Source organism: Topomyia yanbarensis, chromosome 2, assembly GCF_030247195.1.
Source record: "Topomyia yanbarensis strain Yona2022 chromosome 2, ASM3024719v1, whole genome shotgun sequence".
Lineage (NCBI taxonomy): Eukaryota > Metazoa > Arthropoda > Insecta > Diptera > Culicidae > Topomyia > Topomyia yanbarensis.
Genome location: NC_080671.1, coordinates 365,808,881 through 365,824,836, shown reverse-complemented (window position 1 = coordinate 365,824,836; position 15,956 = coordinate 365,808,881). Strand labels below are relative to the sequence as shown.

At 39.9% G+C, this 15,956-nt stretch overlaps 1 protein-coding gene across 5 annotated transcripts in view; it reads left to right on the top strand.

Moving 5' to 3' along the window:
- LOC131684445 (putative epidermal cell surface receptor) overlaps positions 1–15,956 on the top strand; it is a 153,281-nt gene that overhangs the window by 64,976 nt on the left and 72,349 nt on the right. For all 5 annotated transcript variants that reach the window (XM_058967314.1, XM_058967315.1, XM_058967317.1 and 2 more), the window contains exon 2: positions 8,365–9,077. In XM_058967314.1, the coding sequence (XP_058823297.1) occupies positions 8,990–9,077 (88 nt within the window). In that variant the 5' untranslated portion in view covers positions 8,365–8,989. The remainder of the gene's footprint in view (positions 1–8,364; positions 9,078–15,956) is intronic.

Sequence of the window (15,956 nt, the reverse complement as noted above, 5' to 3'; positions counted from 1 at the left end):
ATGAAAAGTTAGTACTGGCGCCATCTATTCGGTCACAGTTGGAACTAAAATTTTTCAACCAAAACATGACTCGTATTATTTACTACAATTGGTCGGTGTTAAGTCAGACCGGACTAAGTCACAAAACATCAAAAAATGAGATAATGATGTCACTGGATAAGGAATTTCGTAAGCTACATTCGACTTTTGCTAGATTTGGAATATGTAACAATAATCAAGAATTATGACAAAAATTAATTTTGCATTATAATGTAAAGGATGCTACGATTCAAACTTTAAACTCGTTTTTCTCAAAATCAATATTTTGTCACTTAGTCCGGTCTGACTTAACACCGACCAATTCTTCTGAACATACTATTGATCTAAATCTAACTATTATTTCACAAAAATGTATAGTTCGTGGGAATCGAGTACTGATACACAACCATGCACAACTAGGCCCCATAGAAAACTGAAATCCCATACAAACTTCAGGCACGTTGGTCCGGTAGCTAGACTTGTCCGATTAGCTTCAAATTTGGTGCAAGTACTCCTGGTGGGACTAGTAATCGAATCAGGGGTGGGCCGATTGGGTTTTCAAAAATTCATTATTTTTCTGGGCAGTCTAGTGCACACAGATGTTTCGTGTGATTCACTCTCAGCAAACTTCCATGGAACGATCCCGTTAGATTACCTCTATACGCAGACAGATTTATGTTCCTTGATTTGCAGAGGCCCGACGCATCTTTCTGCAGAGAATTTTAGTATTCGACTTGCTGTCCTGGTCCTCCCCGTGCTCTTCGTAACCCCACCATATTATGGATCACCGAACTGCATATGGTCAAAATATTCCAATCGACAGATGAATATCTCTACATATTCATAGAGATCCGATCCGATAGATCGAAATTTACAGCGTTTTGAAGCTCGCTTTGTCTAGCGAGAGCAGTGGAAACTCGTATTTTTATACTCGAGAGTCGTTTTTTCCAAAAAGGTTTTTCCGTGATCAAGATCGCCTGCTCAACCAATTTACTTATTATTTATTATTTTTTCATTTGTTCTTAATCAACTTTTCTCGTATCTAAACGATACCTATTTATTTTTATTATTATATTTCTTATTTATGGTCTATGGTAACTCTCACTATCTAAACTTCTTTGGAGCTGCAAGGGAGTAGAAAGTTCACTAGGACAATTTTCAGAAAAAATGCTGGGATTCCGTTCGGACCAGGTGATCTCGACGATTTCATCTTTTAGTACTAGAAAAAAAATCGGATGTTACCAAGGCTTATCACGTCGCTGGGAACATCGCGTAGTCCAATTTCGATCTGTTCCGAAGTAGTCGGAACTGTTTCAAATACACTTGAAAAATGTTTTGCAAACAGATTGCAAGTGCCACGGCTCATGCGAGTACTTCCGCTTGCTAAAGTTATGCTAGAAGTAAGTCCGCTCTTCTCACGTTCCCCATTTACAAAAGCCCAGCTCCAGTTCGGAATTTCGATTATTCCGATTATTGGTCCATGTCTGTTTCTTGTTGTCGCGTTGGTTTTGCGATTGTTGGCGGCCACGGTATACTGTACACACTCCTGTCGAATCCGTGATCGCCACTTCGGCTTGGTATGCTTCGTCACGAGTCGCAGCCTGTACGATGTATTTCGTTTCGTACCCGTATGTACGAGCGGCTTTCACTAAGGCCGATGACAAGCTGAAGCGGAAAGCGAAGCGTTTGCGGACGCGTCCATAGTGTTTTGCCGCGTTCGCCCCGCTTTTACTATGACAGTATTACGCGTTCTACATGCACACGGCAAAGAGATAGGTCAAACGCATTCGCTTCGCTTACCGCTACCGCATCGCAAATCGCGTAAGCATGTCATCGGCCTAACTCCTTGTTCCTCAGGCCTTTCAAGAGCTGTGCTCGAACGAACCTTTCTTGATCTGCTGGGCTGTACTCGCACAAGCGGACTTTTCCCATTAGACGAGCATAAAAAGCAATTGCCGACTCAGACTTTTCCTGCCTCATGTTTAAGAATGCCTCGTGCTCGGCTGCTGAATCAGTCGTCGACTGAAGATAGTTCTTGATGTTGTTTACGAAGGTATTGTAACAATTTGCATCGGTTAGACTTGGTTTTAAGTTCGCTGCTCTGATGCTCTCTTGTAATTCTTTGCCAACAGAAAGAATAAGAGTTGTGACCTTCGGACGTTATTGAGAGTAGCAGCAATCTCGAAATTCTCAATATGACGGTTCCACGCCTCCCACATTTTGTTAGCTGCCACACCATTTGGGAAAGGTTTTATATTATCCCAGCGGATGCTTGGCGAGACGGCGTCGGAGGTGTGGGTGAAGGCGGTTGGAGCACCCCAACTCTGGTCGGCGTCCTTTGTCGAGGTCGAGGTTGAGGTTTGAAAGAAATTCATTGCTTTCGAGATATCAGCCAGTAGATTTTCCATTCTCTGAAGACGTTCATCGGTGCTGATCGGTTTAGGGCTGCTTACAGTGTCGACGGGGGCTTCGTTGCTATTGCTACTGGTCGCTTGGCAAGAACTCACTAGTTCATTGATCGAGATGACACCGCTGATGGATTCATCCTGCTCCCGTTGGTGGCTACTGTCGCCAACCTCATCGCACGAAAAACTGTTTTCCGCTTCAGAAACTTCGTCAGGAAGCTGGTCACTCGTAACTTCCTGAGTACATTCCTCAGCACTGTCCTCACACGCAGGTGCTCGAACGTATTTTCCGTTATTTGCCATTTTTAACTTGATCGCAATCGATATGAAATAATATTGTGTTGAATTAAAGGTAATTGAATGCACTTTCGGTCATTTGAACATTTTGTTTTAGTGCAACTACTGCTGTTCTGGCGTTATTTACGAGTTTGTTGAATTTTTTTCTTAATTTTTCCTCATTTTTTAAAGAAAAATAAGAATTTGGTCAAGATTTTGATCAAGATAGAGCAATCTTAAAAATTACATTTTTATTGGAAATTAAAGCGAGCTAACAACCAATGAAAATGAGCTCTTATTAGTTTACATCAGACGAAAATTGTGAGTTATTAAATTTTTTGTAGAATGGGAATTTTTAAATTTCTCTGGGTCAATCTATTGAAGCGTCTCAATACTAATTTTGTTTCTAAGGCTTGTTTCATAATATATGTGAGTTTCTCTGTCAGAATTCTGTTAAAAAATTGAAGATTCAATGAAGAATTTTGAAAGAATTTAATCCGGGGTAGTATTCGAAATTGTTTATCCAAATGATTCAATACTTCTGATAACAATACTTTCAGGATCAGTGGAGTGGTGTCATCAAAAAATTGGTATTATAAATTGGTATTAAAAATTTGCATAATATTTACATATGTCGTACAGAGTCGTATATGTACAAAATATATTGTAAACTAAACGCTCCACAACGCCTTGATACACATATCGGAAACTTAGGACGGCGCAAAATAGCTTCACGAATGATGAGTTATACACCTATTTCGTCACGGTTTGTTCTACTAACAATTAATGCAATTATAAAATATTCTACGTTCTTCAAATCATTCGGAAATTCAGATTTTGAGATATTAAACCTAAACTAAGTCTTGTTCGATATCCTACACAATTTCAAGACACGAACTGCTAGATGTTCTAGAAAGCAAGATAAAGTAATAGTTTTACAAATTATTATTTTATAATACTTAACGTATGTAGTATAACATACATCTACGGATTCGTATCGTTTATATTAATATTGTACAAAACACAGTTGAGCAGCTAACGCTTCAAAATGCGAATTTTATGACAGGTGAATTTAGTTTACAACGAATTTTCTATCATAAGATTATTAGTTTATGTAATACACTTGTAAATATTACACGCGGTACTGTATACCAATCATTCAATGACTCATAACTTCATTGGGCCTGAAATTATTGTTATCAGAAGTCGAGAATCATTTGACTTAACGAGGTCTAATATTACCCCGGATTAAATTCTCTCAAAAGTATTTATTTTATTTGTTGAACAGAGTTCTAACAGAGAATGCCTCATATATTGTCAAACAAGCCCAAGAAAAATTTAGATCGAGACGGTTCAATAAGTTGAAAAATTGAATAACTTTCACAATTTTCATCCTATTTAAATTAATAAAAGCTTATTTTCATTGCTTATTAGCAGGTTTTAATTTCCAATAAAAATATAATTTCTAAGATTGCTTTATGTTGCTCAAAATCTTCACCAATCGCTCATTTTTCTTTAAAAATGAGGAAAAGTTAAGAAAAAGTTCAATAAACTCATAAATAACGTCAGAACCAGTAGTCGCACTAAAACAAAATGTTCAAACGACCGAAAGTGCATTCAATTATCTTTAATTCAACATAATATTTCATATCGATGCACTACAATAGAAGATATTTAGATTTTACTGAATGTACTTTTTATTTTGAAAGTAAAATTCACTTTTTTACTGTAACTCGAAAAATGTTCTACTGGGAGAGATCGTAGTAAGCTGTGGTAACAAACAGTCGAAAAAAAATTGGTGTCATGTTTTTAGCTCCCGTTTTTGTTGGGAAAATCAATTGAAAGAGCTTATTCGCGAATTTTGGATGGTTTTCGTCAAGATAGTGTAGTGTATTGGCTTTATACTGGTGTCGCCACGGAAGCATTCAAGCAGTGATCAAGCAAAAAGACGGTTCCACTGTTCGAAGCTTTGCGGATGTTCTTGAAGGGAAGGTCTCTTCATCAAGAACACCGAATGACTTCGATGCCCCGCAGAACGTTCGAGCCATCCAGAGGCATTCGGGGAATAAGTGCTGCCTTCATGGTATGAATAGAAAAAATCACCAAAAAAAGATATGTTGAAATATTCTTACTTATTTTGTTAAAAATACAAAACATGCATTGCTGGAAAGTAATTTTTACAAACAGGCCAGTTGATGCCCGTTGTGACTAGTATTTTTCTTATAGTACTTTTCACTGTCTTTCTCATGGAATCAAAATGTCTTCCACATATTTTCACATCTCCTAGTAATTAAATTTCAAATTGGCGGTATTTTTAAAGTACTTTATTCAATAACTCTTAAGTTCTCAAATAAAAAATGTTGACATCTTCGACAACTTTCTTTAGTTTCTCAATTTCAACTTCTTAGAACATTTCAAGAATTGAAAAAATCTCAGAAAAAAGTTATAATGAAAAAAATATTTAGATAGAAATAAATTTCCTATCTCACTGTTAGGTGGATTAATCACAATTCAGTATACACCAAAAAAGGAGGCTTACATTCCAAAAAAATATTCCTAACACACCAAATCGCTAAAATCAACTCCTAGAGCACAATTAATTAAACGCACATTTTGGTACCATTGCGACCACTGTGCAATGTGATAATAAGAGATGTTCGGAATGGGCTCTGCTTGTGGCGACTAATCGGTTTCGGTTTTGATTTGTTTGTGATATCGTTTTCAGTCCGGAGTGCTTTATCAAAAGTAGGTTTGTTGAAATGAAGTGTGGCGAGGACAATAATTTGTCTCCCAAGTTTTTTAACCTTCTCAGTTATCGTCCAGCTTAAACATGCAAGTATTCATGTATTCAAACAATATTCGGCGCACACACATGCACTAAACAGGAAAATCATTGAAATTTTGTTTTTATAGAAGCGTTTTCGTGGGATTTTTATTTTTTTCTGTGCTAGGAGCTCTTTGGGGTTTTTGGTTTTTATGTTTAATACTAAGTAACCGATTTCGACAACTGTATCTATCATTATTTCAGAGAGCGAGTAAAGCCGCTATAACCTTGGCTCATAAGCTAGGACAGGGCTAATAACCTCTGCCCCATCCCAGGAACGTCGGACCAAAGGAGTGATATTAACCCTCTTAGTCAAGTCACTCCCAACGATTTATCAAACCCCTATCAAATTGAAACGGTTGTGTATGGTTGTCCACATTTCTTCCTTATTCACGGTTCAAAATAATTCGTTGATTAAATTCTTCATTAAATGAATAGTTTGATTGCCGCATAATTTTGAATCATCTTCATTTTGAACGCTGCACAGTTGGCCTGGCCGCTTTAACGCTTGTGTCGTATTCCACATGTGCCACAAACGTTAATAATGACAAGAAAAATTGTGGACGGGCGTCTGCAATTTTCAGGATCCCTACATATATTGGCTGTGTATGTGTAGACTAGACTAGACTAGTAACTCGAAAACTGTTCTACTCTTAATTTTTTGGACTTCATTTTCGGATACAGCACACAATTTTACATCAGAAATGGTGTTCGAATGTTGAAGTTCAGACTTTTATTTTTATTATGTAAACTAATGTATTATTTTAATAAGGGAATTATTATATTTTTAGATAATTTTCGTTATGCTTTGATCTTTTTTTACCATTGCGAATAATCTGGCGCACTTCTTACCTTAGTACTTGAACATAAAAGAGAGCAGGTCGAGAGTCAAGTGTTTTTAAGTAAATAAATAAACAAATAATATACATAAAACTTCTACTGTGTAACTTACATCCGTTGCGCTATCGAGCGAGGTCGTCCAATCAACAGTTCGCAGTGCCCTGTTATGTCTAGTAAAATTAGCTTTTGAAAAGTTGAACGAAAAACCTGCAAGTATCTCATCAAAAACAATTTATCTATTTATTTTTTTATTTATTTATTTATTTATTTATTTATTTATTTATTTATTTATTTGTTTATTTGTTTATTTATTTATTCATTTATTTATTTATTTATTTATTTATTTATTTATTTATTTATTGACAAACGAACGAAAATCATTAACAGTCCGCAAGCGGCCGCCATAATGATATCTTAATCTAAACACTCTTAAAAAATTCATGAAGCTATACCTGTTCACATTAGGAAACAAAAGAAAGCCGAACAAACGTGTCACTTGATTAAAAATGCGTTGTTATGATTGCCGCATTCGCTGTACTCGAGGAGATACTCTCAGGAGAATGTTACTGCGCAACCTCCTAGTTCTCGCTTGGACATTAACTCGTTCTATTAGGGCTGGAGAATCGATGCGTGCTGACAGCAAATCTGCAACAACAAGGGCTCTTGCTGCATTTCTGCGTTGTTGGAGTGTGTTGAGTTGAATAAGTTTAACAGCAGCTTTCGTAGCTAAGTAGCCAAAAAGGATCGCGCCAAGGAAGCCGACTCAAAGCAGTTCGTATAAATTTTCGTTGAATGTCTTCAATTGGATCACTACCGTTCAGGTAGTGCAGATTCTAAATCGTCGAACAATACTCCAAAGATGACCGGACTAGGGAGCAGTACAAACATTTCAAGCAGTATATATCCGTGAATGACTTGGCAATACGAAAGATAAATCCAAGGTTTCGCATTGCACGACCAATAACATATGTGACGTATTGCTTGAAATTGAGGTTAGAATCTATTATTACTCCTAAATCTTTCACTGAACACTCCCGAGGAATAAGCAATGCTGCAAGATTAAAGTCGAAATTGTCTCTTTTCCCACAGAAGGTGATTGCAGAACACTTTGCAGGATTTAGGATCATACGCATATCGATACACTATTCCCTGAAGACATCGAATTGTTTCTGCAAGACGAGTGCGTCTGCCAAAGTCTTGATGTGATTGAAGATTTTGAGGTCATCCGCGTACGACAAGCGTGGTCCACCGAGTCGTTGTTGAGGACAAGTCTGCTCAACTAAGAGAGGGATATGATATGAATCTATTTGAACGAGCGGCTCTTCTGCCTAATACACATAACAGTTCATATATGAACAGAAGGTCCAACGTGCGAACCCGTCTGGTAGTTATCGTACACAATTGCAGCATGTTCAGTAGAGACATGCCGTCTAGTAGAGCTATGCTAGAACTCGAAATGGCTTTTGGTTCAAGAGAATCGACATTGTGTGGAGACAATATGCTTCTGCTTTGCGTCAGATACAGTTGCGAACAACTCATCGATCTTTTTGTGTAGTTCTCTTGCATTCTGGTAGTATATACTGCACTGGAAACGGGATTTTTTTTTTGATGAGATGCATTGGCTTTACCTGGGGAAACAGACGAAGATCTTATACATATACCGTCATTGGCTTTACGTGGAATAACAGAAGCAGTCCGGTCTCGACGCTGTATCACGCCGATAGGCAGTAATTGCTATTCGTTGACGTTTCTTTTTGCGGAATTTTGTATATCCTCTTTTTATTTGCTTTAAATACATCCACTTCGAATACTGCAAGTTTTGTTATAGCTGCCATGAATTCAAATTAACATGCGACCAATCAAGATCAAAAATCAGATAATGGTTCAGCTATTTTGATTGTTACTACATTCATTAACCATTGTATGGCGCAACACAATTTAAGTTGATTCAGTTGCTTCAGTCATATCTCTAATCTGTGTTCACTTTTATTGTCTTTTCAGCAAACAACCTGGAGACAGCTGGCAATCGCGCTCCTAACTGCAGTTGGGATTGATTGAAATGAAGCCATCTTACAATAGTTCAAATCTAAAAGCAGTAAAATAGTGGCAATAATTTTTATCAGTGCTCTGAAAGGCAGCATAAAAAGTGTTGAAAATTGTAGCAAAAACCAGTGTCATAAAGTGAATTAAAAAAAATATGATCCGCTGTGGCATTCGAAAGAAGAGCAAAAAGTTCAGAAAACAAGTCATATCAAAGGCAGAAAATGTTTAATGCGATCCAATCGGTGTTGCGTAACCGTAGCCATCAACATCACCATCGGGAGATACAACAAAATCAGCAACAAGTGCTTTCACTGCTGCAATCGGCTGTCGTTGTGTTGTGCATCTGATATTCCGGCGGCCAAACGAAACCAAAGTCTGGCCGAAATTGAAATTGAAAAGCGAAACGTGAGTGCAATTTGTGAGATATCGGAAGGAACCATTGGTGTTTCGGTGGTCCGGTGATCTTGTGCGTGGCGGAAAGAAAAACGAATAGCAACTCCGTTTTGAGTGGTTCAACCGCGGCGGTCACAGAGTGATCATTGTGATTGGAGAAAATAGATAAATAATAAATTGAAGTGAAAAAATGGGAAAGTCCAACCATCGGTTGTTGTGGCTGATTGGTGCACAGTGCCTCATGATTGCAGTGTGCGCAGCGCAGAGCAGTGGCGAAGGTATGATCATGTAATTATTTAAATCGAAAGTTGCGATAACATTTTTGCAGATTATAAAATAGGAATCTGTTAAATGGTATCCGTGGAAGACCTAGCAGTTTACTGATGCATTAATGAACTTGATAATTCATTCAAATAAAATAGGTTGGATGCATTGCAATGCAATTTTCTCATTTGCACTTGCTCCAAAATCAATGCTTATGTTGAAATCTTAAGCTCTCAATGAATTTATTACAGCAGTTTACGGACAGCAATGCGAAGGTGATGTATAGCTTATACTACAAACAGAATTCCAGGCGTTCAGCGAAAGAAAAAAAACCACAGACGGAACACATGATCTGCAGATTTCAACGCGTCTGAAAGGCAGGAACCTGTTTTTCATTACTTCTCCTTCCTCATCCTTATGTAGGGTAACTCACTCATAACGAAACCGCGTCTACATAAATCTGCAAACAAACAACACATTATCGTCTGCATTTTTTTTTTGTTTTTCGCTACGCCCCATAATAAACACATCAAATAGTTTATTGGAATCGATTTTCATGCATGACTCGGCATCCTCAGCTAGTGCCGGTAAGGATCGTTAGGTTGATTACTTCACCGTCGCGACGTCGGTTTCTTTCAATCGCTTCAATAAGCTCCAGTATCTGCACGTGACACGGTTTTTGCACCAATGCGTTCTGATTGGAACACCTCTTGTATTCTTGTATAGGACGTCATACAGACATCAGACATTTTTTTCGAGTGACGTTTAAGTGACTGTTAGTAGAGATGCTCTGACTGGATCGATGGATTTAGTAATCAATCGGAAGAACTGGCAAAATCATTTTTCAACTGAATGGCATATGGTTTACAAAGCTGTATGAACACCGTAAGAATGCTCGATATGTGGCAGAGGCGAGAACCGCACCTACGTTGAACAACAAATCAAAAAAATTCGACGCGTTATCATAGGAATCAGCTTTACCCTGTTTAAATGTTATATACACACCAAAAAATAATGAAATTTAAACAACATGTAAATCAATACGAATGTAAACATACAACGATTGAATCAAAAATTTGATTGAAAATTACGTTAAAATCAATTGGAGCATCAAACAGCATACAATTTTACACTTTCGTTCGTGTAATATTACATGTCATTCATTTTACAGCAGTACTCGAGTAAAAATACATAAGAAGCGCATTGGTTTTCCGTTTAAAGAAACTGTAATTTTCAATCCACGTGTAAAATTATAATAAAATTTGTTGAAGTAAGCACGACAAGTCGTGTGTGTTTGTGGTGGAACTTAATTTTACATTTATATTCATGCTCCAAATATGTGCATGAAAATAAACTTAAAATTACAAAATATTTTTTTCTGTGTACCACAGTTCGATTCATTTCACCAAACCTTTCATTGCCTTGAAATTCACATAGAGATGATAAAATTTATTCAGATTTTATAGTTGGGAAAACAACTGAAACGTCTCTTTCGAAACCCGCTTCTGAATTCACCTGCAAGAAATCAGACTGATAAACAGAATACGGGAGAGAAGCTTCTGCGCGGTACAAACGATTATTATATCTTGATAATTATTACCCTCAAGTTTATAGTCTTTCTTGTAGATAGGACTTATTTCATATTGATTTATTTCGTCAGTCATATGTATTTTTTCTATTCAGTGCAGTAAAATTTCAGTTCATTCAATCGAAACTGAATAAACGCAGCCAACCAGTCGACTATAGGAACATTCATATTCATTTGACACATTGATAATGAACTGATTCAGTCTATGGCTCTTCATTTACGGTCGCTTTCAAATGAGAGCAGTTCACGACCTAGTGAACACTAGTCAAATGACAGTCAAAGCTATTTTGAAATTTAAGATGGCGGCATCCTGACACAGTCGTGATTCGCTGGTTGGACACTTTTTAACTGGACCGCTTTTTGGTTGGATCTCCGCTAGTTGGACCATTGTCCAACTAAAAAGCATCTGAATGCCAAAATTTTATGTCAAATTTACTTTGAAAATCAATCTGATAATTATTAGAGTGAATAGTTGCAATTATACAACTAACTAACCCTTGGAGAGTTTTTGACATTTGTCAGTCGGTCCAACTAACGAATTAAATTCGTTAGTTGGACAGAGGTGTGGCCCAGAGGTGTAGTAACTATAAAATGGTGAAAACCACCGTCAGCTTGGGTATCATTTGAAAAGGCTGGTCAGCAGATAACGGAAATTGATGACTGAGACCATTTCGAAATCCAAGATGGCGGCTTCCGGTTACTACAGTACACTGAAAATCAGTATCAGAAAGGGTATAATTTGAATGGTGGTGGTCAGGAGATGACGGGAATTGACGATTAACGCCATTTTTTAAATCTGATATGACAACTTCTGCTTACCATAAACCTTAGGAAAGCTTTATTGAACAACAGACTTGCTGACCCGACCGACAGGGGAACCTCGGATTGGTGGTGCGATAGCATGCAGTAGAAGGAATTAAAGGTTCAGTGTCTATAGCTAAAACAACCAAAATCAAAAGGCACATTTAATAGTCTTCTTGTTGCCTTGTAATGAATGAAAACATTGCAATTGTATGTTATTTGAATAACTGTGTAATACAATAGACATCGTATTTTGTTCTCCTCGATTGTTTACAATTAAGTAAACCAAGTCATATTCTCTTTGAGGATGATGGATTTTTGTTACTTGTTTATTAAGGGGAGGTTCTCATTCAAATGACCATAAAGTAAGCAGAATTTCGATTTTTTATCGGCCAAAAAACATAGAAGGTTTTAGAATACAAAGAATTTGTAGATTTGATAGGTCATACCTCCATAGGTTTTTTTTCAAGAGGTCAAAAGATGAAGCCTTTAAATTGAACCGTTTTCAAATGAGATCACACGCAGTTTCGAAAGATCATGTTTTGACATGTTTTGAGGTAAACGCGCCAATAGTTACGAGAACACTTTCGATAAATTATTCGTGGTAGAATGTCAATATTTGTAACTATTACATGGAATTATGGGTTTAAGACATCGCTGTATGCGAATCTGAAGTAAGTTTTTTCGAAATTCAAAATTGTCGATCCAGTATGGGGGATCCTCACTAAAACACTAAGTTTGTTGTTTATTTATGACACTTTACACCTTTGGGTGGTGCATTCGTGTCAAGGAAGTAGTGTATGGTTTACATATCATTCGTTTCGATCATCAAGTTTGATAAAGTTTAGTATCTTCATTTCGCTGCTCTCCTCGCTATCCAGTGCATCTCACAAACTAGTTGTATTGATACCATGCTGTTGTCTATCGTTCGTGTATTTCCTACAATATTGTATCACGTGCCGTACATCTACTACTACTCCACAGCATTCACAATTCGGTGGTGCTTCTCTCTTTAGAAGGAATGTATGGGTCAGTCTTGTGTGGCCGATTCTTAACCGAGTCAGTGTGCGTTGGTCGGCAGCACTATTTCGCCCCGTCCATCGCTGTGTATCGCATTTGATTTCTCGCAGCATTGCCTCTCGGGAACCAAACCATCGCATGTCCCAATGTCGCCGTATCGCGTTTTTTATTACTCTCCAAGCATCTTCAGCTGGGATTGGTACATCAATGGCCGGCTATGCTCTTGCATCGTTCGCAAGTCGATCTGCCTCGTCGTTACCTGTTATGCCACTATGCTCTGGGATCCAGACGAATCGAACAGGTTTGCTCTGTGCCAATGCTTCAGCCTCTTGGATCCACGGATGCTTCGATTTGCCGCCTTCTAAGGCCAACAGGCACCTCGCAGAGTCTGTAAGGATGACCAGTTTGTTCTGGATTTTTGGTATTGACAAAACCATCTTAATTGCATACGCTTCCGCAGACAATGCGCTACAGTGTTGCGGAAGACTGTGTGTTCCCGCTATACCAACACCATAGAGTCCGGCTCCGACTGTATCATCACATTTGGAGCCCTCGGTGTATTATACAGTCGAATGCTGGAATCGGTTTTTCAACAGTTCTTCGACTATTGGTCGAACTTTGCCGGGTGGGTCTCCGGCCCGTACAACTTTCTTCACATCCTAAACAATCGTCGGTTTCGCTGCGTGCCACTCTTGATCCCTTCTTCTGGAAAGCGTGCCTATTATGGGCAACGTTGCTCCGGTGAATTGCTGCGTAAGCTCCGACGATCGTCGGATCAGTGGGAGGTCACAGTTGTTACGGTCTTTCTCCAGCACTCGTAAAGTAATCCGCGCAATCGACTGTACCGCTAGTAGTTCGAAGGGAAGTGTGCCTGCTTCGGCCATAATCGAAGGAATTGGGCTGGTAACAAATGCACCAGAAGCGAAACGAATCATTTTGTTGTAAGCAGGTGCGAGTGTCTGCAGCGATATTTGGCCTCCTCTGCTCACTAGGCCAATCCCATAAATTAGCTTCGAAGTGGTCATCGCCGATCCCACTTGAAGTAATGTCGATCGTTTACCACGCGGAAGTTTGGCACCTATCATTTTAAGAATCCGATGTCTGGATTCGCAGGACTTCTTCACCATCTTGTAATGCGCTTTAAAATGCAAAGTCCGGTCCAACGTTACACCGAGGATCCTCAATTGGTTTGTTTTCGGGACAACTACACGGTCGATGGTGATGATACGCACTGGGTATCGACGTGCGTTGTGACTGCAGTAAAAGATGTTCGACTTTGTAGCAGAAATAGCGATGCCAACATTCTTCGTCCATTTTTCGACAGCCTTAACCGCGGCCTGCAGTTTTCGATGTAGACCTTCTGTTTTGCGACCTCGCACCACAAGCAGTATGTCATCCGCATACAATAGTATTTCCACGCAAGCTGGGATTACTTTGAAGATCGGTTGCATCGCGACGAGGAACAGTGTCACTGATAAAACGGAGCCTTGTTGTACTCCATTTTCCAGTTCATATATTTCTGACAGCTGATTTCCTATGCAAACCTGGAACTTCCTTTCGGAGAGAAAGCTTTGTAGCATGTTGATCATTCGACCTCGTATTCTCCTAGACTTTAGTGTGCGAAGTATACCATGCCGCCATGTTGTATGTATGCCTCGTCGGTTGTTGGGAGCGATCTCTCTAGCTCAGCAAAGTATGTATCGACGCCTCGTCCTGAACGAAAAGCATGTTGCCGTTTATCGAGTCGCCCACTTGACTCCAGTGCGGTGATGAGTCTGCGATTTACGATACGCTCAAACAGCTTTACCAGAAAGCTAGTGAGCGAAATCGGGCGAAAAGCAACTGGTCCAGAGTCGTTGCAATTTGATAGGGATAACTATAGCATTTCGCCAGCCAGCGGGAAAAACACCGCTGCGCCAAACAATGTTGAAGATCTCGAGAAGTGTTACCTTCACGGATAACGGGAGTCGGCGAAGAAGCGGATAGCCTATTATGTCAGGTCCTGTCGAGATACCTTTGTCCAAAGCCCACATCAGTTCATTCAGGGTAAGGCCAGTGTTTTACACATCATTGCTATCGGGCGCGTAATTTACGCGCCGTTGCTCGGCTCGCGCCTTCGTCGCTTGAAATGATGCAGAGTAGCTCGATGTCGCCGATCTTTCACTGTAGTGATTTGCTAGCTCTTCCGCTACTTCTTCGGGGTTGTTCGTAAAGTCGTCCGATCGTTTGAAAGCTACAGTGCTTCGCTGCCGGTTACCACGCAAAGTATTCACTGTACGCCACAGCTCAGTTGTTGTTCTACTCGGCGACATCTTAGCCACGAAATCTTTCCATGACAGTTGTTTCGCTAGCTTAACCGCTTTTCGTGCTGCAGCTCGTGATTCCTGGAATCGTCTGAGCACTGGATCCTATATATCCTGACGTCGAAGGGCACGGAGATGCTTTCTACGCTGCCTAACAGCTTCCTTCACTTCAGGGAACCACCATGGTACAGCTTTTGGTTCAGTGCGGCCACTACTTCGTGGTATGCATTTGATTGCGGCCGCCAAGATTGTATCCGCGAACTTATCAATGTCCCATTCATCTGTAGCGTTGATGGACTCAGCCGTGATGCGCTCATACAAAGGCCAGCCTGCTCGATCATAGAGCCATTTTTGTCAAGTTTTTTGTACATTCGACCAACTAGGGATGGAGATCGTTATCGGGATGTGATCGCTGTTATGTGTGTCCGGAAGGGTTCGCCAGATGAACTTTCGAGCCAGGTTTTCCGAGCAGAAGGAAATATCAATAGCTGAAGTATTGCCCGTTGCGGGGTCGATGCGAGTTGGAGAATAGTCGTTCAGAATCACGAGCTTTCTACTCAAAGTAGTTTCTGCGATGAAGCGACCAAGCGCGTTCGATAACTTAGATCCCCCAGTTCATCGAGCAGGTCGCTCAATGCTGTCTGCCATTGCTGAGTGGAAGGTGGGATGTAGATAGACACAACTGTTGCCTGTACTAGCAGCAAGAATCGTGCGGCGACGACCTGTAAGCTAGTGTTCAGTTGCACGCGTTCAAAGGGCATGCCCTCTCGGATCGCAAGTCCTACATCATGTTGCCAATAGTGTTGGGACTTTGATTTCAGTAGCAGCGTATAGTTCCTGCCGACAAAATTAGATTCCACCACGCTTTGGTTGACTTTCGTTTCTTTCAGCTGTATTACGCAAGTCTCGTGCTCGGAGATAAGCAGCTTCAGCTCGCTGATGTTCGCTCTTAGACCGCGCAGGTTCCATGCAGTGCGAAACATCCGTTGGAACGACCATTTGTGATGGACTGTGTTGACGATGATGTGATTGATGTTCGGCGCGTCGGTGGTTGGGTATTGGCGCGTGATGATCCTTCACCGGCGGAAAGGCAGGAGGAGAATTGCGAGGACTGTATATCCGGGAGGTAGGGACAGTCCCCGGTCGATCCCTTCATCATGAAGTGGGGAAGCTACTTTCTT